The following is a 27,393-nucleotide window of genomic DNA, read 5'->3' as shown; positions in this document are numbered from 1 at the left end:
ATGCAACCATCAAATTCATGCATCAGACTTAATCAGCTCACAAATCGTACTTGGCCTGAATTCAGTCAGTACAAAAGAAAAACACAACAGCACAGCATATTTGCAAGTATCCCGTTTAATAAAATAATCTGTAATAATTTCAATTTCATAATTCAAGATTTGTTCAAACAATTTAACTAGAGTACTACTGGCTCATGATCTTCAAAAAAAGACATTTACAAATATATATCTATTCTTATACATTTCTATGAATGTTTTGCCTTTGTTTAATGTTTCTGCTGATGTCAGAATTGGATAACTCTAAACTCAGTGAGCAGAGCAACGAGGAGGAAGACGATGTAGAAGATCAGTAGAAAAATGCCATAGAATCTGCTCAGGTGAAAACACTGAAGAGGAACCAGTATGAAGGAGAGGACGAGAGACAGACCCAGTGCTCCGGAGAGAACCCAGCACAGCATCCCCTCTGGTTCCAGCTGACCACACAACCAAACACACACAGCACACAGATCAGACTCCGTCATGCATCTATACTGGAATATCCAACTGACTAAAAGGTTTTAACATGTTCTCAGGTAAACACCAAAAGACTATGAAGTACATTGCATCCACTTACTGTACATGTTTATATGTCTTTTTAAAAGAAAGTTGAGACATTGTATATACTGTAATATAGAGAGTGCGAGACTTACCATCACAACGTTATTAGTCTGAAAGATTTGCAGCAGACAGCCCAGACCCACACCAAACAGCATGTCTTAATGCAATGTTAAAGGCATATGAAGATCTCTATGTGGTTACGGTAATGTAATGCAAATAAATATTATGATTAAATCTGCTGATGTATTTGTTAAAGCACAAACACAAAAAGGAAAACTTAAAAAGAGCATATGTGAAAAGATACTGAAGATAATGCCTCCGAAACAGGCAGAGATGGCCATCCGTGGGTATCCTTGACGGGCTATAGTAATGTCTGCAAAGCAATCTGTCAAAACACACAAATATCACACATGGTCTAACAGAGGTAAAAACATAATGGTGTATGATTCTTTAAAATATTAAAGGCCATCCAGTAATAAAAACCAAAAATAATAATAATTGCGCATATATATATATATTATACACACACACACATCATGCATTACATTAGTACTCAAAAGTGCCAACAAAGATAAAACCATACCATCTAGTAGTTGCAAAATTGTTATCCTATCATTTCAAGTCCTAGCATATTGGCTATGAGCAAAAATAATGGGAAGATAATGTGCTGTTTGTGGTTTGAGTGAGTGTATACCTCCAATGCTGTTGCCCCAGGCTAACAAGGTGAGGCCCAGTACAGTGTTGCTCAGACTGAGAACAATACCCAGCAGGTGCAGCACACTAACAATCTCAGACGCCACAGTGCTGATCCACAGCGCACTGACCACAAAACCTAGCAGAGAATAGAGCTACGTGCACACACACAGCAATGAAAAAAATTAATTAAAATAAAAAATACACAATTATAACCTTTATTCAGCAAGGATGCATTAGATTGATCAAAAGAGACAGTAAAGACATTTATAAAGCCTATACAATGACTTCTATTTCAATTACCTTCTGTTTCTTTGAGTAATTTGAATTTTTTTTTAAATTAAAACAGAAAAACATCTATTTAAGATTAGAATAATTTCATAATATTACTGTTTTTACTGTATTTGTGATCAAACAAATGCATAAGAGACTTCTTTAAAACACTGAAGACTCATACAAAGTGATATTTAGGAGGACGCTCATTTGTGGTAGTGAAGAAGACTATGCCCGAGAGGAAGACTCCGATGCAGAGTATGAGCACCCACACTGGAACTTCTCCTTCGATCAGCAGTAAGCCATCTTGAAGGAAAGAGAAAGTTTTTCTTTTTCAGTCACATGCTCTTTTGCAGAACATGAAGTGATTACACAATTTCTGCATCAACAGCATTTATCTTTCCACATACAAGAGGAGTTCATCTCACAGACTGCAGCTTGTGCATTAAAGCTACAAAACACTGGCAGGGATGACGTAACTACTTTTTATGTGCACATAAGATATTGATGCTAAACAGGTTTAGTTTCATAGTTCAAATAACAATGCCAACTGACTTACACTTTCCCGACTGGAAGGTAAGTACACACACCAGAGGCCCAGTGATTATGTGCAGAGAGTTCAGAGGTCGTTTCCAGTTGTGATCTTCCTTATCTGTGTCCACCACAGGAACGGTCAACAATAACAGCACTTCTACAGGCACCTAACACAGTCAGATGGAAATGCAAAAAAAAGGATCCTCACCTTAAAATTACGTAAGCATGTATACAAAGTTCAACAAATCCACCACTTGTACAATCAGACAAGTTTATTTTAAACAACAGGTTCATAGAAGAATGATTACTTATTTAGAGCCAGGAAGTGATCATGAAATTAAATACACTTGTTTTTGTATTTTTTACCTTGATCACTTTGAGGACTTTGGCACTCCAGTGCTGTCTCCTCCAGGTCCGGCTGTCCACCGGGTTAATGGCATTCAGGAAGATCTGAGCAGTGGATCGAGTGTAAGGCAGCAAAGGCTCATACTCTCCATCATCTGAAACACACATAACACTTACAAACACATGCATGCAAGAATTTCACATAGACAAATGCAAACCAATTGTCTAAACTGAGAAAGAAAATGGTTGATAATTAGCATTTCAGAGCCTAAGAAGCACACAAACATAAAATCAAATGACTAAGCAGATAGAAACACTGTTACACCATACAGAACTTCCTTAAAGATGCAAAATTCTCATTCACTTTCACTGTTACCAATGCAGATAGCAACACACACACGTGCAAACTCCCATTATTATGAAAGTCTGTGGTGTTGAAAACAATCATGCATACATAACCCACAAAACTCCAGCCACGTATATAACCAACATAGTTTTAAGTTGAGAGGAAGTGACCCACCATGTGCTTGTATGCTGGCACTCGGAATTTCTCTATATGCATCAGATGGGAGAATCTCTCCTAAAAGACAAGAACAGCGCTCATTAATATCTGCCCAGTGTTAGACCAATGTTATTTCCAATGTTACAAAAATTGCATTCTTCCATCTTAGAAACATTGCCAAGCTACGAAACATGTTATCTGTTTCTGATGCAGAAAAGCTAGTTCATGCATTCATGACCTCTAGACTGGACTATTGTAATGCACTTCTAGGTGGTTGTCCTGCTTCTTCAATAAACAAGCTACAGGTCGTCCAAAATGCAGCAGCGAGAGTCCTTACGAGGTCAAGAAAATATGATCATATTACCCCAATTTTACAGTCTCTGCACTGGCTACCTATTAAGTTCCGCATCAGTTACAAATTATCATTACTTACCTATAAGGCCCTAAATGGTTTAGCTCCAGCGTACCTAACTAGCCTTCTACCACGTTACAACCCATCACGCACCCTAAGGTCACAAAACGCTGGACTTTTGGTAGTTCCTAGGATAGCAAAGTCCACTAAAGGAGGTAGAGCCTTCTCACATTTGGCTCCCAAACTCTGGAATAGCCTTCCTGATAATGTTCGGGGTTCAGACACACTCTCTTTGTTTAAATCTAGATTAAAAACACATCTCTTTCGCCAAGCATTCGAATAATGTATCTTTTTAATTGTGAGTGTAGTTGCATCTGATCAAAGGTGCATTTTTATTCATTAGCTTGGGTTAAACTAATTTTACTTTGTTGGATCAGCAGCTATGCTAATGATGTCTGTATATTGTATTTTGTTTCTATGTTTTGCCACGGGATTCACATCCCGTGGTAACTAGGATTTACACAAGCTCCAGTCTGGATCCAGAACACCTGAGAAGAGATGATGCTGACCCTCAGAGGACCTCAGATGATGCTAACCCTGAATGAACAAACAGAACTAACAATTATTCCTAAATGTGTGACTTAATCATATAATAACTTAATTAATAATATTGATAGTTCATCGTCTAGCTGACTACGTCTTGTATTATTATTATTTTTTAGTTTTTCTAAAATCCTGTCAAATGTGCACAAACTACTAGCTACTACTAAATATTGTAGAAACATAATTTTCTGTAAAGTTGCTTTGTAACGATTTGTTTTGTAAAAAGCGCTATACAAATAAACTTGAATTGAATTGAATTGAAATTGAACCAACACTGCTGCAAAGCAAAGAGCATTACTTCCATTTCATAAACTTCATAGCACTTTATTTAAATTGACAGAGCTTTGAGTTTGCATTGTTGTGCGCACTATATCTGAATGTGTTAGAGTTTAGTGCAGTTAATTCATATATTACTAGAAATGGGAATGAGTACTTAAGTAAGCAAGCTCAGTCATTAAAAACAATAAATTTAACATGTTTACCTTAAATAAAAGAAAAAACGTTGTCCCTCCTTATTGAGGAATTGAAATGTGACTGAAAGAGTGTGGTGTGTGATTTGTGAGTTGAGTGCTGAGAAAGGCTGCAGTCTTTACCCCGTTCTCTGCCTGAGGTCTGGGCCGATCCATTCAGTTGATGCTTCTGACGATTGTAAACATATGCACTAACAATCACAGTCAAAACATATACAATATACAGCCCCAGATAACCTGTGGAGAATAGAAAAGAATGATAAGAAGAATCAGATGACTTCTCTAACAAAAGGAAATGATAACCATATCAATATATTATGCATATAAGTGGAACAAGCAGATTGAAAATGTGTGTCAATTTCCTAAATGAATGAAAAGATGTGAGTGAATAATGGTTATCGGACCCACGGCTTCTCCCATGGAAATATGGCCTTTATATAGGATCATGAAGGTCCAAAACACAGCTGCCATGTAGAAAATGACATCACGAAGGAATGGACGGGACGCCACAGTGAAAGGCTTAACCAGAGCAATGCTTCCAGCTACTACTGTTGTGACAAAGATTCCCGCCCCTAGAAAAAAGAAATCACATTAGGAATTTTTTTTTTTTTAATGATGAATTTGTTCAGAAGGATTAAAGGTGAAGTGTGCAATGGAGCTGTATGAATACTGCTACTGTTCAGTCAAAACAAACAGTCTCAAGGTTATTATAGTCAAACCACTTGCATGATCCAAGCAACCTGCACAATAGCACAATTCAGTTTGGTGCCATTATTAGTTGAGAATTACACCGTTTACCTTAAATACTCCAACACATGTCCTTGATGTTTATGTGTGTGATGTAGGAAGCTTGGTGTATGTTTAAAAGAGCTGATCTCTCACCAAACAGTGCTCCAATGGCAAGACCAGCAGTCTGAGGGTGAGAAAAAGCAGCCATGGCACTGAACACATCTGGAGCCCCATTTCCAAGTGCCAGGAATGTTACTCCCTGTTCCACTTAGTCACGGAAAACAATGATACAAAAATGAGACCAACACAACCTCACAGCACAATTTGGACCTTTTCCAGCAACCAAAACACAGACTCATCACTGAGGATTCCACTCAGTCACACATACAACACACCCCGCTCTGTCATGTGCACACTTTTAGGACACAAACACACTTTAGAGACTCTTCTCACTCATGCACAAACTTCTCCAACTATAGAGAATAACAGTCTTGGCAAATGTCAGCATATAACCTACTAACAGGCCAGTCGTTTGATATGTCTAATCGTTTAGAATGCTGTGATATTCTCTTCACAGTTTATCACTGCTGTGGTTTATAAGGACTCAGCAGAAGTCCACAGCAGGAGTAATTAACCTCCTTAACCCACACAGAATGAGGACAAATGACAAGGATCAGCTGATGTGGGAATTGCAGTACCGCCGCCACAATTGAACCATTTAAAGGATACGGCCACATTATGAGTCAAGCTTAGTGTGGAAGAAATGGCTGAGAGGTTTGGGCAGAAACTGAAAACAAGAAACAAAAAAAAAAAGTTACATAATACAATATAATCAAAATACATATTATAATCCATTTGCATTTAAATTCAAATTCATTTTATTTATAGAAGAAATTCACTTTAAATATATTTTGCAACATAACGACAAGTTAACTGACTTCTTGACCCTCAAAAAGAAGAACCTTTTTAAAATAAAGAGACTCAATTCTAAATTCTCCAGATAAATGAAAGAATGTCAGATGAGTAAATAGAGAAGTGAAACCTTCATCATGGCCAAAGGCTACAATGGATAGTGTTATGAGATCACAAAGGAATATACATGTCTCTACATAAACACGTCTGCAATTATTGTTTTTACATATTATTGTTTTTACATTTTAAACAGTTACTCATTTTAATTGCGTCACAGTCCGAATGATCAATTTAACTGCATAGTGCAAATGGAATACAATGTGAACCTAAAAACACACTAAATCATATTCACGTCATTTTGTGGGTTTTACAAATATTTAAGCAGTGAACATCATTCAAAAGAGCTTGTGACTAAACCCGGTAACGCCACTGGTTCCTCAAACTGTCAGTGAAACCTTAAACTCCTCCCAGACTTCATTCAAAACACAGTGCTGTGTAGAGTCTGGTGACAGACCTCACTTGCTTGCAGTGCAAGGGTAAATAAAAACTGTTGTTTGAATAAGTACAGGGTTTTCTTTACTCAAGAAACACTATGTCTATAAACACTCATGTTTTTCTGTGTTTGAAGAGTCTTAGCATTTACAGTCTAGGTGTAGCTAATATACTGTTTTATATATCCTTTGCATAGTGCTTCATCTTTTATAGCATTAGATTTTGGCTAAATGTATTCAGCAACAAAAGACTGACCACCCTTATAGCTACATAAACTTTATAACCTGTAAGTTGAGGAAAATGTGATGTGATGCACTTACTGCCTCAGATGAGTCTGAATATGACGGATAAAACGCTGCCTGTTAACAAACGTAGCCTCGGATCGGCTCCAGGAGGGAACGAGACACTGCATTATTGAAGAGGTCGCTTTGGGGTTATCCCCCCTTCCTCGAATCTACTAAAGCCTTATGAAATCTCACAGGTGAGAATTCATCCACCTTCAAGCATGTGAAATAGAGGCAGGCGTGCCCAGGAGATGACATTGTCAGTTCACTTAATTTTGTCGTGGCCATGAAATAATAACTTGTCGTAAAAAATGTCGTAGCCACGAGATCATTTTATCGAGGTAACAACATCCTTATGTCATGGCCACGACTTCTTTTGTTGAGGAAAGGACTTATTTTTCTTGTGGCCATGACTTTAATGCGTAAACAAACCTGCGTGACCATAACAACCCAGGATTATCAGATATTGATTCATTAATATTTCATTTTGAATTAAGAAATTATTATTATACATATAATTATTAAATTATTACATTAACCATATGCCTTGGCTACTGGGCTTTATTAGGTGCGATAGTCAGCATTTAAATTAAGTTTATCATAAATAAATATTACATAAAGTGCATAATATAAAATAGGCCTACAAGAAAAAAAAAAAGTATCCATCCTACAGTCTTGTAAGTCCATTAACTTACAGTCTTTTCCCCGTAATATTTGTATATTATTATTTTTAGACTATTATTATTGGTTATGTTTACTCTCTGGGTGGCTGAGAAGCAGAAGTCTGTGATGGTTTAATACACTCCCTGAATGGACTATGATCAGTCAATCGTCCAGATCCATTCTGCACACAAGCTCCACACATTTACAAGGGGGAGAGCCACATTTGACACATTCAAGCAGTGTTGGACTAATGAAATGCAAAGCGCGGTAATAATAAGCAACAAGCGTATTGGTGCATTAAACCAACTCTTATGAGTGACATATTAACAGCATCCACCATTAATCTGCATTAAGAACTAAGTTCATATAAGCACAAGAACAGGGCAGACTGCTGCAGCTGTAGTGCATGAATACTACTGAAATAACAGAACACAGAAAACTGTGTCATGAAGTAGTGAGTAATGGCACTACACATCGGCCTATACAACCTAGTTGAAACACGCACCAGAGAGTGGTGTGGCTAAGAAATCTCGCAGTCACTCATTTGCTGCTCCCCTGCACAGACAGAACATGTGGTGTGAAAAAAGGAAATTTTCAAGTTATAAAACCTAGCCAAAAGCCTTGACATGACTTCAAGTTCAAGATGAAGCCAGACAGCGCTTGTGGATCAAAGCAAGTTCCTCTATGTTCAGAGCATCACGAGTGACTGCCTCTATTTCACTTGCTTTAACACCATTGGCGGGCGAATTCTTGTCCGCGAGATTTCACAAGGCTTCAGTAGATTCCCAAATCTACTAGATAACCCCATCGCGTCATCTTCGATGATGCAGTGTCAAAAGACCGACTCAAGAGGGAACACATATTGCCACCCTAAAATGTTAATATTATAATGGCACATGCAAGTGTTTGATCATATACATAAAGCCACAATACCAACTCTAATGATGCAGCGTTTAATTATCAAAAAAATTAAATGTTTTTACCTTTCCTGAAAGTGGTAGTAGATTTGGACATACAAGGTTTCCCCCCAATAGCAACAACATTTTTATTTGTTGTTCAGTCATAAACAACAACATAAAGCTACCCGACCTTGTGCTCATACCTGCCTTAAGCTCACGTTTCACATTGAACATATCAAGTTTTAATATGCCTTTTGAAGCAATGTTTGTGCATGTTTGTGTAACTTTGCTATAATTCAGTGCTTAGCGGTGAGCCGTGGAATTTGATTTTACGAATCAAAACTGCCCTAGAATTATCTCAAATACACTACTCACAAGTCTGATGCAATCAGCCCAAGAAGAAGGAACAGAACAAACAGCCAGAGGACCTGACAGGAAGAAAAAAAAAAGAGGGAAGGAAAAAGAAAACGTGAGGGGGACTTTACTAACATACAAAACCAGTATGTTCATAAAATACACAACCAATATAAAATCAGATTACACAGTCTGGATGATGCATTCTCATTAGTTTCAGTTGCATATGTAAACAAACATGTCACACTCCACAAATAAACTTACACAACACTCAATACTCTGATATGCAATCAGTTTAAAAAGTAAACCGTGAGTTTGCTGACTGAGCTAAATGTATCCTCACATAGAGAGTGATGGCTAGGGGCAGCAGATTAGGTGGGAACAGGCAAAAGGTGACCACAGGGTATTTGATGAACCCTTCATCTGAAGCACAGTCCGGTGTATTCTTCACAAACTCACATCTCTGACTGGCAGACAGGTTCATCACCACATCACACTGCAACACAGATCAACAAATGCAGCTGTGAAGGATTCATTGCCAACAGTTAGGCAACATCACATATAGAGATTTTATATATATAGTTTACTCATGGTCGTGGTGAGGAAAAAGAGAGCAAATGTGTTTGTCACAATAATGACTCAGTGAGGGACATAGGTAATCTAAACACAGCGTGATCACATATTTCAGAGAGTTTCGTCCAGCTCACCTCGTCTCGGTTCGGTGTAGCTTCTGCAGGTCTGTCTGAACGCCAGACATTCCCAAGAGGGACGATGTGTGTGTTTGACTGGTAAACAGTTTTCTGGCAGCTGACACGATCCCACTGCAGAGCAACGGTGCAAAACAACAAGAGCAGAGCACGCATTTCTAAGCTGCTGATTCTGCTTCAACATTGCTTTTCAAAATTCAACACTAGTAACGTTAGTTGAATTGTGGTAGTTCGATATGCCAGTTACATAGACTGCAACATTTGAGGTTCCGTCGCGCTCTTTTCCTTCATTGTTGATAAAATCCACGTATTTAGACGCTGTGAATCACAATCCGTGGTTTGACTTAAAATCACGCAGGATTACGCATTCTGTCACGAGAGAGCCTAAACGTGAAGCGTGTCAGCCTGTCAAGTCATTCCAACACTTCTTAAAAACAGCGTGACGCGCGTTCTTATGCGCCCTCCCTTTGTCCTGAGGTTAAAGAGACATTTCACGCTTTTCAAATTAAAGGGATAGCTCACCCAAAGAATTCCAAAATCATTCACTCACCCTCATGTCGTGTCATAATAACCAAGACTTTTTTCGTTCGCCTTCGAAACGAAGCATCTAAATGGACAAGGGTGATGGAAATACCTCATGTGAAGTTTTTATTTTATTTTATTATTTCTCTCGCAAGACTGTTGCGTTCTCCAATGATCTTTGCATCAAAAGCTCTGAAAGTTTAGTTTGGGTGAACTATCCCTTTAAATGTCGATCTCTCTTTCTGTTGACTTTTAAACTTGGCTTACAAGTTTGTAATGTCATGTAACCAAAACTGTTGGTCAATGACATTTTAAACAGTGTCTTTTTTATCTACTTTTTTTCCCCCTCGTTGAAAGCGTTTTTAAGATGGCATTGTTTTGTTTGGGGTTAAATTTTATAAAGAAACATTTAAGCAAAATTGCCAATTCAAGCTGGCATCCCAGTGGAAAAGTTCCCATAAGCCAACCGATGAGCCGGATCAGCAAAACTGTATGATTTGACCTTCTTAAACAGCCAACAGGCCAGCAAAGTCAGGAGGCTGAGATGTGTATATATTCATTTGAGAACAACCTTCTGACACTATGTAAAGTTTGATGCTCCTGGTATAGGCCTATTTCCCCCTACTGCTTTGACCTTTATAAAAGCCTTACATGATGTAAGCTAGAAGACATCAGTATATCTGAGAGCAGCCCTTTGACATTCTCTAAAGTTTCATTAGGCTATGTCAAAATCATTTGGAGTTCAACTATGATTTATTGGGATGGGCTCTGTGAATAGTGTGAATAATATAGACGTCCACCACTTGGCTCACTGTCACATGTAATCTGTAATCAGTAACGGACTACAAATTGAAAGTAATCTACCCAACACTATTTGGGGATCTAATAATTTTTATTACTAAATGTGATTGGGGATTAAGACCAACCACTGTTTCAGGTCAGTTACTTGCATTGAAAATGAATAAATTACTCCCTAAATTTTCAGAAGAAAGCAGTGACCTTATTGTTTGGTTTCCTGTGATACAGTTCAGAGGTAGTAGTTTTACCTATATTTAGATATCATTTAATTGCTTTAAATAAATGTTAAAATATTGCTAGAGTTGTTCTTTGAGGGTTAGGATTGTGGAATTTGTTGAAAGGTCATATCAAAACATCCGTCAGCCTCCCTAAATAGCTGAGCTGATCTAAAGAAAGAGTGCGGAACAAAAAGTATATATTGTCTCATCTTCTTTTATAAGAATCTGATGTTTGGGTGATCTGGTTACTCACACATTCAGTCTTTGCAAATGAGAAGAGTCATGTCTCTGATCATCGAACAGCTGATGAAACAAACGAGGGGCCGGTTGCTTTAATAGAGCCACTATCTTAAGACTGTGTCTAAAGACGTAGTCTGACCAATTAGCGAAGGGGTAATCTGTTTTCCTTTTCAGATTCAAATTAGACCAATCTATAATTCAAATAACTGAATCAATAAAAAAAAAAATAAGTTATTATTTAAGACAAGTCTTAAAAAAAATTTTTTTTTGGATGTTTAACTTTTAACTTTATGCAATTGGACACTTTTCTCACTGACATATTGAGCTATTATTGCTATAAAAGATATATATAAAGATTGGTGTTTTTATAGCTACTGAAGTAATTGTTTTCCTCACTGTAAATATGAGGTACACATGTATTTATTTATTATATATTTATTATCCATGACACAACTGCTTGTATAGAAATTAGCACAGCTTGAAAATTTGTATTTATTCAGGAATATGATTTTTGCTCTAGTCAAGATGCTACTTTTATTTACAGTATCTAAATGGCCAAAATAAGCTTGTCAAAAATGTATTATATACATCACACCATCCACAGAGCTTGTGTGTTTATATGTTTCTCTGAGCTCTATACCTGGGGCTGAAAGAGTTAATGTGATAGTGGTAATGGGTAAAATTGATTTGACATCATGTCTTAACTATTTCAGGATTGTTTCTATCAGAGTTGGACTGGCAGCACCAATTGGGGTCTCAATTTGGGATCATTCATAGAGAAACAGCTAGCATCAAACTCACCACACACACTCTCATGCACACATCAACACGTACACATGTACACACATGCTGATGACAGCTTTGACACCATCCTCTTCCCCCTTGGAATTAGAAGCCCGCTGGGACAGAAGGTTTCTAGCCCTCGGAAACTGTCTACTAAATAAAAGGTCAGGCAGGCTTGATGGATACTGTTTCTCCTAAGGATGACCAGTATATCTTTGGCTCATGTCATGAATTTAAGGCAATTGCTGCACTGCAGTGGTGTTTAAAAAATATTGCTTATAAATGTAAGAACCTTCGTAAATGTCATAAATGGACCTGCAAGACAACAGCAGTTGTAGTTAACACAGATTCACAGTGTACGTGACAAATTCTGTAAATTCTAGATATGTAGAAATGATTTCCTTCTGCTCTGTGAACTCCAAACACTTCACTGTTGTGAAAAACAAAACTGTTTGGAATGTGGTTCCGGTGTTGACAGTGATTTGACAATAACTGACATTATTTTTGCATGGAAGATCTATATTACTTATCATTCATTCCTTAAATATTAAAATAAATTAAAATTACTTTTGTACTTCAAAATTGTTCACATCATAATTTTAAGGTACATTATACAGGACCAAAATTCTGTCAGTATATTCAAAACCAAAACATTGTCATTGTGCTCTGATTAAATTAAATTAAATTAAATTAAATTAAATTAAATTAAATTAAATTAAATTAAATTACTATATCAAAATGACACTGACCCATTGATGCAGACTATTATTCATGTTGATTGTTTAAGTAGATGTGTGTTTTTTGTAAATTTTTTGTCTTTGGTGATTATTGCTTTTCAGAGTGCAGTAACTCATTAGGACAGTAAAGTAAAGTAAATAAGCAATAAAATAAGAAAAACTATCTTCAAGGCAAGGGTTATTTATATGAGTGAGGTTGGGAGGGGTAATATTGGCTTTCAACAGCATGAAGTCTCATTGGTCTGCACTGGACTCTAATTCTGTAAAAAGTTAAAGGGTTTGGCTGAGCCTTCACAGAATGCTATCAAACCCATCTTTCAGTATAGAGGCCACCCACAGTTCCTCGTCTGTCCTGTCAACCAGATTTTCTTAAAGGTGAGATGTCTCTGACCTGTTACACATGCTGTATAATTGCTGGATGTGTTTTAAGATGATAGTATAGACTTAAACAAAAAGATGAGCTCACCCACATAATGGTAGAAGGTTTCTTACAAAAATAAAAAATGTGTGAACTCTTCTACCATCCAATACCAAGCTTCTCTTTTTGTTAAACTTTGGTATGTTTTTTGATCTTACACACCAAAGTAATTCTTAAATTCTACTAAAATGTATAAGACATTTAGTTTTTATTTCTATAAGGAAAATACATATACATATATTAATGACTATATGGATGTGTTGTATGAAATGTGAGTTAGAGGCATTCAAAGCGAAGGAATACGTTCAGTGATCAGGAAATTAAGTTTGCTTCCTTTCTTTTATTCAGCAAAAGTTTTAGCGTATTTATTTTCATTGTAAGCATAAGCATCATCTTGCATGTTGTGTTTCAAGAAGAGTCTTTTATCAGACACTTTTTAGTCTTTTATCAAAGTGAGGAATCCTCTTGGAGTATTGCTCAAGGGCATAATGTAAATGGTTTATGGATGAGGTTTTTCATTTGCTGTAAATATTTCAAACAATTGAGCTTTATTTAAATATAGGAGAATGTTTGAAATCCAGAAAAATGTCCATATATTATCAAGATGACATAATACAGGTAATGTGGCAGAGCTGACACTCTATGTGCTAACATTTCAATAACCCTGAAATCTGAGGCCCCAGTCAATCCATCACCCAGCTTATCACTGCAGCTACAGTCCAGTTATAGATCTTGAGGAATTGTCGACATATGGGTTTTAGGAATTTAGAGATAGACAAATTATATTTTTTGAGGATATTGAATAAAGAGACAGCATTAGTAAGAGAGGAAGAGGAATGAGTCGGTCTGATCTGTTGCCTGACACAGTTTCTGATTAATATCTTTAGCCCCTTTGCTCTTGATACAACACTTTGGATAATTTTACACACAGATATCAGCTTTCTGCTTCACTCACATTTATGTCCCATGCAGCTAAATGTTAGTCCTGGGTCAAACATAACAGCAGATTTATTTCATTTCATATCAACGTTTTTACACAAAATACACCAAAACATCAGTATGTTCATGTCGTTAACTACCATATATATATATCTATAATAATAAAATACACGTCGCTTAACATTATTATGGGCATCATGTTAATTAAATATATTCAACCCAGTACCAACAAATGTATGTACAGCAGCTGTCTGTATTATATAGTCAGCTCATATTCCTTTTCCTGCATTTCAGCATGAGTGAATTCAGAAGTGGATTACTTAATTAACCGACAAAACAGCCACTTGATATTCTTGCATGTGATTGGTGGGATGTTCTCTGTGTAATGAATGAGTGTTAATGGAGTGTGACTTGTTTATAGCTGTAGTTCACTTTGTTAAAAGTGATGACTGTTGAAAGCAGTACTCAGTGGCTGTAACTGAACAAGGTATGTTAGGGTGAACGCAGCAGAGAAGAGCTTAGAAAGGCTGCATTGCAGAACTTAATGCTTTGAGATTAAATGCTGTAAACCAGCTATTTGTCCAGGGTTTCATTTAGGCATAAGTCTAAGTAACACAGTAGCTATAGAGAAGTTGACCCTCACCAAAATAGAACATTTAAAACATGGTTTATCATCTGCTGAATGTGTTGACCACCAAACAATGCTTGGACAATCTCTATATTTCCTAACAGAAGAGCACAACAAGCCTGCCATCATGTCTGAGTAAGTCTGTAAACACACCTTCATCTGGAAATGTCACACATAGAGTTCTAAAGTGTTGAACTATGATATTTCTCTCCTAAAATCCTAACAGTAAAAAGATGAGCTCTAGCCGTCGGCATCATCTCAAGGTAAACCTGAGCATTTGAATCGGTTTGTGTTTACTCTAGAGAAGTGTGTTTTGTTGCATGTGTCTTTTCCCCATTGTTTGTTATAGAGTTTGATTCTGGGTATAGCCAAGGAGCTGCTGGTGGGTGAGGAAAAGCGGACAGAGGAGGACAGAGCTCGCTATATGGAGGAGAAAAGTCCTCCTCTGTCTCTGCCTGGCTCACTGCAGGAATTACAGGTACACATGCATGAAATCCTTTATTTTTATTGAAGTATTTTACTCTGTTATTAAATGTCTTCTCTACTGTGGTCAGAACCTGTGCAAAGAGCTTCATCAGAAGATTGATGTGGTGGATGAGGAGAGATATGACCTGTCTGTTAAAGTGGCCAAGAGTGAAAAAGAGGTTTACACTCACGGATTCTGCTCTCTCATTTGTTTATCTCTCATGGGGTTGACTTTTAGCGAATAACGCTACATGTTTTTTTTTTTTTTTAGATTGAGGACCTGAAGATAAAGGTTCAGGACCTGGTAGGTAAATTCAAGAAACCCGCTCTTAAGAAAGTACGGATGTCTGCTGATGCCATGCTGCAGGCCCTGCTGGGCTCCAAACACAAAGTGTCCCTGGACCTGAGAGCCAACCTCAAACAGGTCAAGAAGGAGGTCAAGGAGGAGGTCAGCACACACTACAGCAATAAAGAAACTTTTACCTACCAAAGGAATTATTTCAAATCTTGAAATTCTTTCACAAATTATTTTAGGATAAGGAGGCAGTGGGAGACTGGCGTAAGAACATCGAGGATAAGGCCGGCATGGGCGGCAGGAAGAAGATGTTTGAATCCGAGGCTTAAACAGGCTGACATTGTACTTGTGGAGTTGATTTCTGATGGTCTTTCTGTTGTCGCTGTTGCAATGGTCTGTCAAAATGTGCTTTCACATCCAACAAACTAATATTAATTAAGCTAATCATAATATTTTGAATGTCATGTACTACATGAGTGATCCATGAGCTCACCTTAACAAATAAAAGTATTAAAAGAAACTGTCATCTGATCTGATCATTCCTCATATTCCCAATTCCTTTGATTCCTCTCATCATTCCTCATTCCTCGTCACATTTCCTTATTTTTCTTACCCTACTAGCAAAAAGTCATCCTCATGTAATTAGTTTTTTCTCTATTTATCTTCACTCTAAAATATTTCATATATGCTACATTAAATGTAAAAAAAAAATTCAGTATAATTTTTAGATCATAACTGAACTAAGTTAATTTATCATGGTGCTTATTGCAGAGGAAAACTGTTCTGCTGCAAGCTCTTCCCATTATTTCCTTCCGTATATTTATGCCTAATGAGCATCAAATGTACTGAACTTACTTCTCTGTATTTTGTGGCTATCAAAACTCATGTTCATGTCGTTTTTGCTTTATTGAATGAATTGTCTTTATCCTGTTTAAAAAAATAAGATTACTAACTAACTAAAGTCTCTTGATTGGCGATGTCTCAAGTTCAAGACCCAAGTGTTTGTAAATTCATAAATATAGATGAACATGTCACTAAATATCTATATGTGTGCATATACAGTACCGGTTTAAAAAAGAAAGTCTGTATCAGAGTAGGGACATATTGTCATGATTCTGCCCTCGTGTCCTTGATTTTTCCTAGTCTTGAGGCAGGATCATGACAGACCCATGTTTTGTGTACAAGCGCATGGCCTTGTCTTTGGGCCATGTGCTTGTGTTGTCTCGTTCCCTTGCCCCGCCCCCCTTGTTAACCTAGTCGTGTCTTGATTGTCCTATCTGTAACACCTGTCGTGTCTTGATTAGTACCCCTATTTAGATCTCCTAGTGTGCTCTGTCTTGCGTCGGTTCATTGTCATTGTCATTGTACCTGTGATTGTTCCACTCTGTGATTGTTCCTTAAGAAGTGTTTGTATTACCGTGAGTGTTTGTTTATAGTTAGTATTTAGAGTCCTTGTTTATCTTGTTAGTCCAGTCCTGTTTTAGTTATTTAGTCTTTACCTTGCTCCGTGTTTTCCCCCTTGTGGGTTTTGTTTTCCCCTTTTTGTAATAAACCCTTTGTTTTGTGATTCCCTGTCTGCACTTGAGTTCCTCCCTTACCAAAACCCTGACACATATACTATTGTAGTATTCTACTTTATTGTATAGATAGATGGGTAACTTCACTTGTGAGTACTGAACCAAATACGAGACTATGCAATACCTGCTTCCCTACAACTGAGATACAAACACACACGCACATACACACACACGTTTTATGAGGATGTAGATGTACTGTTTTTTATACTGTACCAATCAAATGTTTCTGTATTCAGTTACAGTTGTCCGATGTTGAAGGACCATCTGCTCAACTGCCGAGAGTCTGATACATGACACAGGTCATCTAAAGTTACATTAAATATACTTTAAAAAAAAAAAAAACATTTTCTATTCGCAGTGGTGTTCAAAAAGTTAGCTCAGGTCCCTCAGCAAAATATGATTTTTGTAGCTGTAGCAGTCAGTCTTTTCTTCTTTTACAATGTAAGAATGAGAAAAGTCTTATTACTGAAGTGGCAGATAAACAATAGTCCAAAAGGACAGTTAAAGACATCTTTTCTTCTGCATTGATGCAGTGGCAAAGGTGCTACTGATCTCTTACACTATTTGTTTAGTAGAACATGTAAAAGTAAGAATTTCACAAGTTTTCATAAGCAAAATTTAAATTTTACTTAAGTAAATCCTGCATATCCATCAAATCACGTCAATTATATCATGTTTTTAATGTACTCTAATGTACCAAAAGATGTCTGTCGCCCTCGTGTGGCTGTCAGAGCAAAAGCAAGAGAGATTCATGATTGTAAGATGATCACATACAGTCATGGCCAAAGGTTTTGGCAGTGACATTGTTTTGCAAAGTTTGCTGTTTAAGTTGTTGTGGTGTTCATTCACATTGTTGCTAGATTATCGATAATTGGCCAAAAAATTAACTTTTCACAAAAATGTTATTTCACTATTTTTTGACCCTAAAACAAAATGACCAAATAACATTAATTGATTAATCATATCAGCAACACATGTATAAGTGTGAATGAGTACTACTCCGGTAAAATCACTATCATACTAATTAGATTGTAAGAGCAGACTGAATGATATAAAAGGAAGGAAGAAGCGCTTCCAATCATTGTGTTCTTATTAGTGATGGAAATTGCTACAAAGAATACTGCACCTGAAAGAACAATTTACCAGATTATCAAGAACTTCAAGAAGAGAGGTTTGACTGCAGTGAAGAAGTCTTCAGGACGTCTCCGCTACAGAATGGTGTCTCCAGCAGTGCAGAGCTTGCTCAGGAACAGCAGCAGGTTTGTGTGAGAGCATCTGCACACACAGTGAGGACAAGACTTTTGGACAACGGCCTGGTGTCAAGAAGGGGAGCAAAGACGCCACTTCTCTCCAAGGAAAACGTCAAGGACAGACTGAAATTCTGCAGGAAGTTTAAAGATTAGACTGCAGAAGACTGGTGCAAATTTATGTTCTCTGATGAAGCTGCCTTCTGAATATTTGGGGCATCTGGAAAATCGATTGTTTGGAGAATAAAAGGTGAATGCTGCCATGAGTCCTGTGACGTGCCAACAGTGAAGAATCCTGAGACCATCCATGTGTGGGGTTTCTTTTCAACCAAGGTAGTGGGCTCTCTCATAATTCTGCCCAAAAACACTGCCATGAATAAAGAATAGTATCAAAATATCCTCCAAGAGCGACTTCTTCTAATTGCAGATTGGTGATGATCTGTGAATTTTCCAGCATGATGGAGCACCATGTCACAAAACAAGAGTGATAAGAACTGGCTCAAACATCATTACATTGAAATTTTGGATCTGTGGCCAGGCAACTCCCCAGATTTCAGTCCCATAGAGAACCTGTGGTCAGTCCACAAAAGGCAAGTGGACAAGCAGAAGCCCACAAATTATGATCAACTCCGAGAACTAAGGCAAGTATGGATCATCATCAGTCTGGATTCGGCCCAGAAGCTAATATCCAGCATGCTAGAGCGAATTGCAGAGGTTATGAAGGACAGGGGACAACACTGTAAATTTTCTTTCTTTTTTTTTGCCAGTAAAAAGCTTTAAAACTTATAATACGCTTATCATTGTTTTTCAGTATACCATAGAAACATGTGGAAAAATTATCTACAAACAATGAAGCAGCAAACTTTGCAAAAAAAATAAAAATAATGTGTGCACTGCCAAAACTTTTGGCCACGACTGTCCTTCAGTAGGCTACTACACAGAAATTCTTTGGAGAAACCCAGATCACTTTTTATTATTATTATTATTATTATTATTATTATTATTATTTTTACATAGCTTATATTCTGAAGCAAAAACACATTCATTATGTATTATTTATTTATTTTTAAGTAATCATGACAGTCGTTACTTTGTGTAATTTATGTCATTTACTTGATTTACGCATTATTAGCTATGAATGATACAATTAACAACATTAGAAATAACATTTGATGTTTGTGACACACAAACATCAAAAACATTTTTTATATGCTTGATGAAAGTCTCTTCACATCCCAATAGCAATCACTAAGATAAAGGTGTACTAAACAATATTTAAAAAAACGCTTTTGTCCACAGTGTCAAACTGAGTCCTGAAACACACTCGCTGCCAATCAGTAGTAAGGGGCGTATCTAAGTAATGATAAGGAGAAGACAGCGCTCAGTGAGTGCACAGGACAGATATTAGCAGATCGACTATAGCAAGAGATTTTTTCAAAAAGAGGAAAATCTCAGAAGAACAAAACATTAAAAATGATCAGGCAAGAGGTTGGACTTGTGTAAATATTGGAGCAGTTTCCAGTGGTGAAGAAACTCAAGGAGCGGGAAGGCCTGGGACTGAACACTGAGGTAGCTTTGTTTCTCCTTGATAGGTGAGTTTACATTGAATTACCATAGAAACATACATCGCTTTCCTTAATTGATGGCATCATATTCTCGCCAGGCAGGCAATGTAAGGATAGCAGATTCCTCCATCATCGCTGCCAGGGTTGTGTATGTGCATGTACATCAGTCAGTTGGCGGTTGACACTACTCTCTTCTTTAAGGGGTAAAATGATGCGATTTCAAGTTTTCCTTTCACTTTGGAGTGTAAAAAGCTGTTCATGCATAGATAAGATCCCTAAAGTTATTTCTAAAAGTTAAGACTCATCCACACCCTCCTAAAATGGCTTGTTTAAACACAATGTCTACATCACAATGTGGGAAGATTTGCATAACACCACCCAAATGTTCATGCAAAGAAAGAAGGCGCAACTTTTATTCTTACTGTATATTGTTGTTGCCGCGGCTGCAATGTTGTAGTGATGCTGTGTGTTTCAGTGAGAAAGTGAAAATACTTTGTTTTGTCTTCCAAAAGAGGACACAACTAGAAATCAGTGGTTAAGTTGTATTTACAACAGTTCCAGAACAGTTCAACCCAAATATTCAGATGTGTGCTGCACATTTTATGGAGGACTGTTTCCTGAACCTTAGAGAGTAGCCTACAATGCTCGCTCTGGCACAAAGTTTCTTTCTATAAATTGGGGCAGTTCCAACTTTGCAAGCACAGTCTGGCACTTCTGACCTGTAAGTATGTTTTCATATTTAAAGAATTTGCCACTGATGATTAAAATGTGCGTGTAGAGCAGTGCTTGTTGTTTGTCGTTTCTCCAATCACAAATGCAGACATGGTTTTATGTACCACACGAACACATTGCGTTACACCAAATACACAAAATAATGTTCTTCTATTATTCCTTTTAGATTTAATGGAACATTTCTTTAAAAGGAAGGGTATTACTTACTAAAGCTGAAGGTTTATCTAGACTGACACATGCAGCTTTGGCTTTACATTTGGAAAATAAAATTTGTAAAATGAAAGATAATCTGTTATTTAATTTTGTCTGGAGGAATCGTATCCATATTATTAAGATAACCGTTGTGATGAAAATCTTTTTATTTCTTTTATTTTAATACTTTAAATTACAGTTTTAAAGTCAATTGGAGGAAACACTTCTTAAAATGTCCCTCGTCGATTTGGAATTATATCCCTAATCATATATTTTCAAAGCTGGGTGGCTTAATTTATTTCTTTGTGTAATTAAATTATTTACCTGTTAAACTCTTTGCATTCCACAAAGAAAAAGCTTCTTGATTGGTCTCTTATTTATAAACATAATTTCTCTCCACATTCTTTTTTATATGGAGCAATCTAAAAGCAAGTCTTTATTTTTCAGAACTGGTACAATAATAAAATATTTTTTTAATGAAGGCGGTCGTCTATTGTTGTATGTTGAGTTTTTACAGTAAAAAAATTAAATAAAAATAAACATTATTATTGTAATATTACGTGCTTTATACTGTGAAGTTTTCTCACCGGTGAATGAGATGTGAGGTAATCTGACTGCTTTGCATTCAACCCTCCACCAACGCCGTCTCTCATAGTGTCGCTGTCGTTTCAATATAACACAATATCTCACTGAATGCGCTGTCATGCTCTGACGTCAATGCTGTGATGTCATTATTTTTAGACCGCTGACAATCAATCCACTTTAGATCCTACTGTTTCAGAGGTGGGGAAACATTGCCTTTCAGCTGCTTATTCCTATAAATCAATACGCTTGTTATTTATTGATGAATTTGTATCAATTCCAAATGTTACAGTTTATTAGAAATATTTTGTTTCTGATATTGCCTGGATTAAGTTTGGTTGATTGTGAATAGATACATAATTACTAATAAGAAAATGAAATTTCCTTTCTAATTATCCATCGTATATATCCTGTTAATACTTTCTTAAAGAAAAAAATATATATTTATATATTAAAAAATATATATTTATAATTTTTATTTGTATTTTTAAACATCAACCAGACACATTTATTTTGCCACTGCCATTACTCTAAATTGTAGTGTAAAGACATTTTCTTATTTGTTAATGATAATATTGATAAAGAATTTTCTTTACTTTGGGAAAATGTCTGTTTGGATTTGTTAACTGGAAAAAAGTGCATTGACAAAAAAAAAAAAAATATATACTTACTTAATCGTCTTATCTTGTTAACAAAATTTTATAAACTCAATTCTCAAGTCAGAAGCTACTTTTCCGTTTTGCTTACTGAAATAAAACATTTATTTGGGACTTTTTATAACTCATGTAATAAGAAGGCTTTAAAAGCAGTTGAAATTGATAAGTTCAATATGTTCAATCTTTCATTTGAATGTGATGTGTTTAGTTTAATTATATACCCCTGTCTTGTATTTTATTATTATTATTATTTCCATTATTTTCATTATTTTATATTTTTGTATTTTAATTGCTTTCCTTATTTGTTGACATAATGTTCTCTTAAAAAAAAAAAAAAAAGCATTTTTTTTTTCCCTTAAGAGTTTTGAAGGGGTAAGAGTAAGGATTTTGACATTTGCCTGTTTCCTGTGTCTGGCTTCCGGCGTCATCTGTTTCCAGCTATTTTTATCTGTATAAAACCACTCATTTTGCTGCTTATTATTTGCACCATATTATTTTAGTATATTTTCTTAATAATGAACACACTGGTTTGTAGAACAAGCAGTTCTACCGAAAGTATGAAGTACCAGTATGAACCGGAAGTCTCACACATTCGCAGAAAATGGTTTTCTTCCATGCTGAAAAATAAGGTGGAGAAAAGAGCAAAGCTTTAAGTTCATATGATCTGTCTGACAGAGGCATGTCTTTTCAGATACAGAAACTGTGATTTGACCACTGCATTTGTGAGTTCTACACAGTGATTGCGATTTGTACAAAGAGTTTCTTTAAATAAATCTTCAAAAGGCAATCAAAATGACAACATTAAAAAGCATTCAACAGAGAGATCAGCCTGGGACATGAGTTATGAGTAATTTGCACCCAAATGTGACTGAACAAATGTTGAATACAATATTTGTTTGATTTGGACAGGGAGATAGAAAAACCTGAATAAAATTTAATAAAAATGTCAGAAATTTATAATTATATAACGTTTACTTTCCAACGTTTTGTGTGTATTAGGGCTGGTAATTTAACGCGTTAATTAGATTAATTAATTATGGAGAAAAATTATGCGTTAAAATTATTAACGCATTGAACGCACTTGCAAATGTGAAAATGTCTTCCACGTCAGATTTTAGGAGCCCAATAACCTGGGCTTGGCCAGAAAATAACAACAACAACAAAACATTTGATCCCAAAAATAGCTTTTAAGAGCCTAGACAGGGACAATGATAGCCTTGCTTTATACAGTAAGGTGGTTTGCGACACTGGCACCCTGATGTTAGAGTAGCACAAGCCAAGTCATAAATGTATGTACTGTATATGCTTTCTGAAATGTGTTTGTGTCATCTTTTTTGTCAAATTCTTACATTTTTTAAATCAAATGAAAATGAGGTTCCAGAAAGGCATCTGGAGTCTCAAATTGGTGACAAAATGATCCAGCAGATTGAGGACTGATCGTTTAAGACTCGGTGCCCTATGGCTATAAACTGAATGATATCCATTTTTTTGCAAGGTCTCACTGTTTTTAGTTTTAAAGACAGTATGAGCTTTTCAAACAGACATGCCAACATAAGTTTGAAGAATAAGTGTATCATTATAACTATTACAAAGCAGTTGTGAGGTTTGCATGTAGTATGTGATCTAAAATGTGTCTGCAGAAGCTGTTATTCCTGTGATACAGTTGGAGTTCCCACCTGTTTTATTGCTAAACGGCTGCTAGAGAGCACAACAGGTGAGAAAACGCAGAGATTTCAGCAACAGAAGTGATAGGGTTATCTTAATTTCTTACAGTTCTTGCACTTACAATAAAGGCCTCTACTGAAAGAGTGTCATGTTACTCTGTTCATGATTTGGTGAAAGATTTGTGTTTGTAGGTCAGGTTTTTATATGGTTTTGCATATAGCACCAAATATTCCCACAAGGACAGATAAAACTGAAATTATTATTTAACATACACATTCCTTTTTTTTATTGAAATGCAGAAATATATTAAGGTGATAGGTAGAATGGAAAGCATCATTAGCTCTACAAAATAATGCAAGTTAACAGAGAGTCCTCATGATAGAAGGATAGAAAAACAAATATGTGTGTGTGCTGATTGTGGGGAGGGGAGGACGGAGGGTGATTTGACAATCTCATTGGCTAAAGGAAAGATCTGTTTCCTTAAAGAGAATGGAGGAGCTGTATGGGAAACCTATATAAACCCAACTAATGTTAAAAGCTGATACTCTTTCCCTCTACAGTAATTCCCTCTGAACGTCCTGCTGCGCACTGAAAGGTGAGTCTCTATTATTCTGTCCATCTCTAACACTGGATCTTCAGAAGATCTCAATCATGCTGAGCAGCCATACTCAACCAAAATGTGACTAATAAGCAGGACAATAATAATCTTTGTAATGTACCGCATACTGGATGAAAGCACTTGTGATAAAACCGGTTAAGTGGCTGTTGCCTAATATAATACTGTGTTTTTAATATTGAAGAGACCATGGATATGGTTTGATGTCTTCTTTATGAATAAATTCTAATCAATTTTAACTGTAATGCTCAAAAGGCTTTTATTAGAGCCTAATTTGATATATTTGTGGTATGTGTTGTTGGGATACATTTGAGGCTATATTTCATTCATTGTAAAAATATATGAATCTCATTAAGCACATGCTCACAGCTAGAGAGATCTTGCCTTCATTCATCAGCACCTGTTGTTTTTATGGAGAAACACTGACAGTTGGGTGTAACGAAATTCAATTAAAATACTGTAAAGTTGAATCAACTTTACAGACCTGTGAATTTAACAGTATAAAACTTGTAATATATATATATATATATATATATATATATATATATATATATATATATATATATAAATCCAACCCCCATTTTCTGATGAATTACCATAACCAAGCTGCTACTAAAATCGATTTTAACTCTTCAACATAACAAACACATAAGGTGTACAGTGTCATACACACAAATTCAAAATGCCATCATGGTAACATACATGACATTAAAATAATGTAATAATCAGTAATTTATCAACATATGCTGTAACATAAAACCATTGTTTTAACAAAATGCTGTCAAATGTGAAGTATCAAACAGGGAATTCTGGAAATGTCTGTTCACGGTAAATTATATAACCTGTTTTTTTTACTTCCAAAGCTGTTCATACATAAAATATCCCAATAAATCTATTTGAGTTTTTTACAGTGTAGTTTAAGGGAACTTACTGTTAACCAATTAACAGGTTTTACTATAAATCCTTGCAGTCCTTTTTCACAATGTACATATTTCCTCCACACACCTTACGATATACACAGGTATGGAGACCACAGCTCATTTTAGAAAACTCCCAACTCAGTCCACGTCCAATCCAAAATCCAAAACTTTATTTGGCAAGTAAAGTAGTTCTTCAGACTAGCAGAAAGTATTTTTACAGTTGTGGATGGTTTCAGCTGTTGAAGTTGAGGAGATTCTTCAAAAGGCAGCAAGTTTACTGTCAGCTGTCTCGTCTTCTGTGTTGGGTGCAGACCTCCTGCTTCCTACAAAGGAACTCTAAAAAAAGAGCACAAGACAACTGCTTCTCAAACTGAGACCCTTAACACTTAAGGTACCTCTGTGGGTATTGACTTGTACACCAGCCGTTTCTCTTTCACATCATCCCCAGCCAAATTTAGTGAATGTTAATTGCTTCCATTAGATTAAAGACAGCAACACCCCCACCTGCCACCCACAGGCGTCTTCACCTTCACAGAGGTTGCCACAAAGAGACTGGCAAGATGTCTGAGTAAGTATTGAATTACAAACCTCATGATGTTTGTGAGCCGTGAAAATGATCAAGTTACTAAGTCATTCATTACTGAACTCAGCAAACACATTTAGCATCATGATCAGTTTTCATTTATTCTGATGCATATTAGCATAAATGATATTAACATTATTATTGCACATTAATCAAAAGCAGTACATTTTCTGGAGTTCCATCTGCTTCTCCTAACCATAATCATCCAAGTCAGTGAATAATGCACTGTTCTGTGCACTCTGAAATTGTAAACATTTGCTTTCTGCTAGGAAAAAGATGTCGTCCAGCCGCCGGCAACATCTGAAGGTGAGGTCATCTCTTCATTAGATCTGACCTATATGAACTGTCAGTGTCTCTCTTGTTCAATACTGTCTATGCTGCTTTTTTGTCTTTGTTCTCCAGAGCTTGTTGCTTCAGATCGCTCATGGGCTTTTGGAGGAAGAGGCAGATGAGGCTGAGCAGGAAAAACAGAGATACATGGAGGAGAACTGCCCTGATCTCTCACTGCCTGGACGTATGCAGGAACTACAGGTACACACACACACACACACACACACACAGATTCAGTCAGTAACAGAATCACATCATGCTTATGAACAGTTTTATATTGGCTAAAATCACATCATCGTATTCTATTGCCTTCAGTGTAGTGTGATGTGTGATGAGGAATAGGTGACATGTAAAAGTGGGCATGTATCTTTCTGTAAAGGAGTTGTGTAGGAAGTTGCACCAGCAGATTGATGTTGTTGATGAACAGAGATATGATATGGAGAGCAAAGTGGCCAAGTCAAACAAGGAGGTACTTTTGTTCTGGCTGTTTTGTTCTGTTCTACTAGTGAATAAACTTACATAACATTGAAAACCTAAACTTTATTCTTGTTCTCTTAAGATTGAGGACCTGAAAATAAAAGTTCAGGACCTAAAAGGTAAATTCAAGAAACCCGTTCTTAAGAAAGTACGGATGTCTGCTGATGCCATGCTGCAGGCCCTGCTGGGCTCCAAACACAAAGTGTCCCTGGACCTGAGAGCCAACCTCAAACAGGTCAAGAAGGAGGTCAAGGAGGAGGTCAGCACATATCATTAGCCTTTAAACAGACACCGTTGACATGAATGTGGACATAACTCATGACGAGAAGACAAATTACATGAAGGCTTGTAGTTTTAAAACATTGTACTTTTTCTGCCATTACAGGAGAAGGATGCAGTGGGAGACTGGCGTAAGAACATTGAGGATAAGGCTGGTATGGATGGCAGGAAGAAGATGTTTGAGTCTGAGGCCTAAATCAGTTTTTCTTAAATAAATTAACGTTTCCATAAAATGATTTATTCGGTTTGGTTGTCTTAATTCTCATGGTCTTTAGGGTTTTGAGAAATAAAAATTGGTACTACTGTCTAATTTTGTAACAAGTGATGTGACAATTGGTTATGTATCGTATAAAAGAGGTTTTGATGCATGTAACGGTTGGTTTTTCAGCTGAGTAATTAGTAAAATAAAAATCTGACTTTGGGTCTTTGTTATTAGACCAAATAAATTGACATTCATTAGTGAAAACCATTCAAATACTCAAACAGTACTGAGAGGAGTCTTCTGGAGAAAAACAACAAC

The 27,393-nt window shown here is 36.4% G+C and overlaps 3 protein-coding genes across 7 annotated transcripts; 2 read left to right on the top strand and 1 right to left on the bottom strand.

Annotated features, from left to right (window-relative positions):
- Nucleotides 1–99: 99 nt before the first annotated feature.
- LOC128016799 (mitochondrial sodium/calcium exchanger protein-like) lies at nucleotides 100–9,850 on the bottom strand. The gene is made up of 15 exons (XM_052601599.1): nucleotides 9,410–9,850; nucleotides 9,046–9,198; nucleotides 8,724–8,776; nucleotides 5,828–5,885; nucleotides 5,252–5,357; nucleotides 4,774–4,941; nucleotides 4,493–4,606; nucleotides 2,963–3,022; nucleotides 2,464–2,597; nucleotides 2,123–2,264; nucleotides 1,748–1,869; nucleotides 1,292–1,445; nucleotides 902–982; nucleotides 690–754; nucleotides 100–473 (listed from the first exon to the last, which is right to left on the bottom strand). Exons 1-15 carry the CDS (start codon nucleotides 9,563–9,565, stop codon nucleotides 285–287), a joined length of 1,755 nt encoding a protein of 584 aa, XP_052457559.1. The 5' UTR covers nucleotides 9,566–9,850; the 3' UTR covers nucleotides 100–284.
- Nucleotides 9,851–12,983: 3,133 nt separating this feature from the next.
- LOC128016798 (troponin I, fast skeletal muscle-like) lies at nucleotides 12,984–15,972 on the top strand. Its single transcript, XM_052601598.1, has 7 exons — nucleotides 12,984–13,082; nucleotides 14,797–14,827; nucleotides 14,919–14,955; nucleotides 15,042–15,170; nucleotides 15,247–15,336; nucleotides 15,429–15,605; nucleotides 15,692–15,972. Exons 2-7 carry the CDS (start codon nucleotides 14,820–14,822, stop codon nucleotides 15,779–15,781), a joined length of 531 nt encoding a protein of 176 aa, XP_052457558.1. The 5' UTR covers nucleotides 12,984–13,082; nucleotides 14,797–14,819; the 3' UTR covers nucleotides 15,782–15,972.
- A 3,688-nt stretch (nucleotides 15,973–19,660) lies between these two features.
- LOC128016797 (troponin I, fast skeletal muscle-like) lies at nucleotides 19,661–27,109 on the top strand. Of its 5 annotated transcripts, none has more exons than XM_052601595.1 (10): nucleotides 19,661–19,868; nucleotides 23,647–23,717; nucleotides 24,229–24,263; nucleotides 25,441–25,595; nucleotides 25,686–25,772; nucleotides 26,057–26,093; nucleotides 26,190–26,318; nucleotides 26,497–26,586; nucleotides 26,677–26,853; nucleotides 26,980–27,109. In XM_052601595.1, exons 5-10 carry the CDS (start codon nucleotides 25,765–25,767, stop codon nucleotides 27,067–27,069), a joined length of 531 nt encoding a protein of 176 aa, XP_052457555.1. In that variant the 5' UTR covers nucleotides 19,661–19,868; nucleotides 23,647–23,717; nucleotides 24,229–24,263; nucleotides 25,441–25,595; nucleotides 25,686–25,764; the 3' UTR covers nucleotides 27,070–27,109. The 5 variants fall into 5 exon arrangements, with proteins under 5 accessions (XP_052457555.1, XP_052457557.1, XP_052457553.1 ...); XM_052601597.1 differs by having other exon boundaries at nucleotides 23,644–23,717; nucleotides 25,516–25,595; XM_052601593.1 differs by having other exon boundaries at nucleotides 23,644–23,717.
- Nucleotides 27,110–27,393: the final 284 nt, after the last annotated feature.

Source organism: Carassius gibelio, chromosome A7 (genome assembly GCF_023724105.1).
Source record: "Carassius gibelio isolate Cgi1373 ecotype wild population from Czech Republic chromosome A7, carGib1.2-hapl.c, whole genome shotgun sequence".
In the NCBI taxonomy this organism is placed as follows: Eukaryota; Metazoa; Chordata; class Actinopteri; order Cypriniformes; family Cyprinidae; genus Carassius; species Carassius gibelio.
The sequence above is the reverse complement of the archived record's forward strand: the minus strand, read 5'-3'. Positions and strand labels throughout refer to the sequence as shown.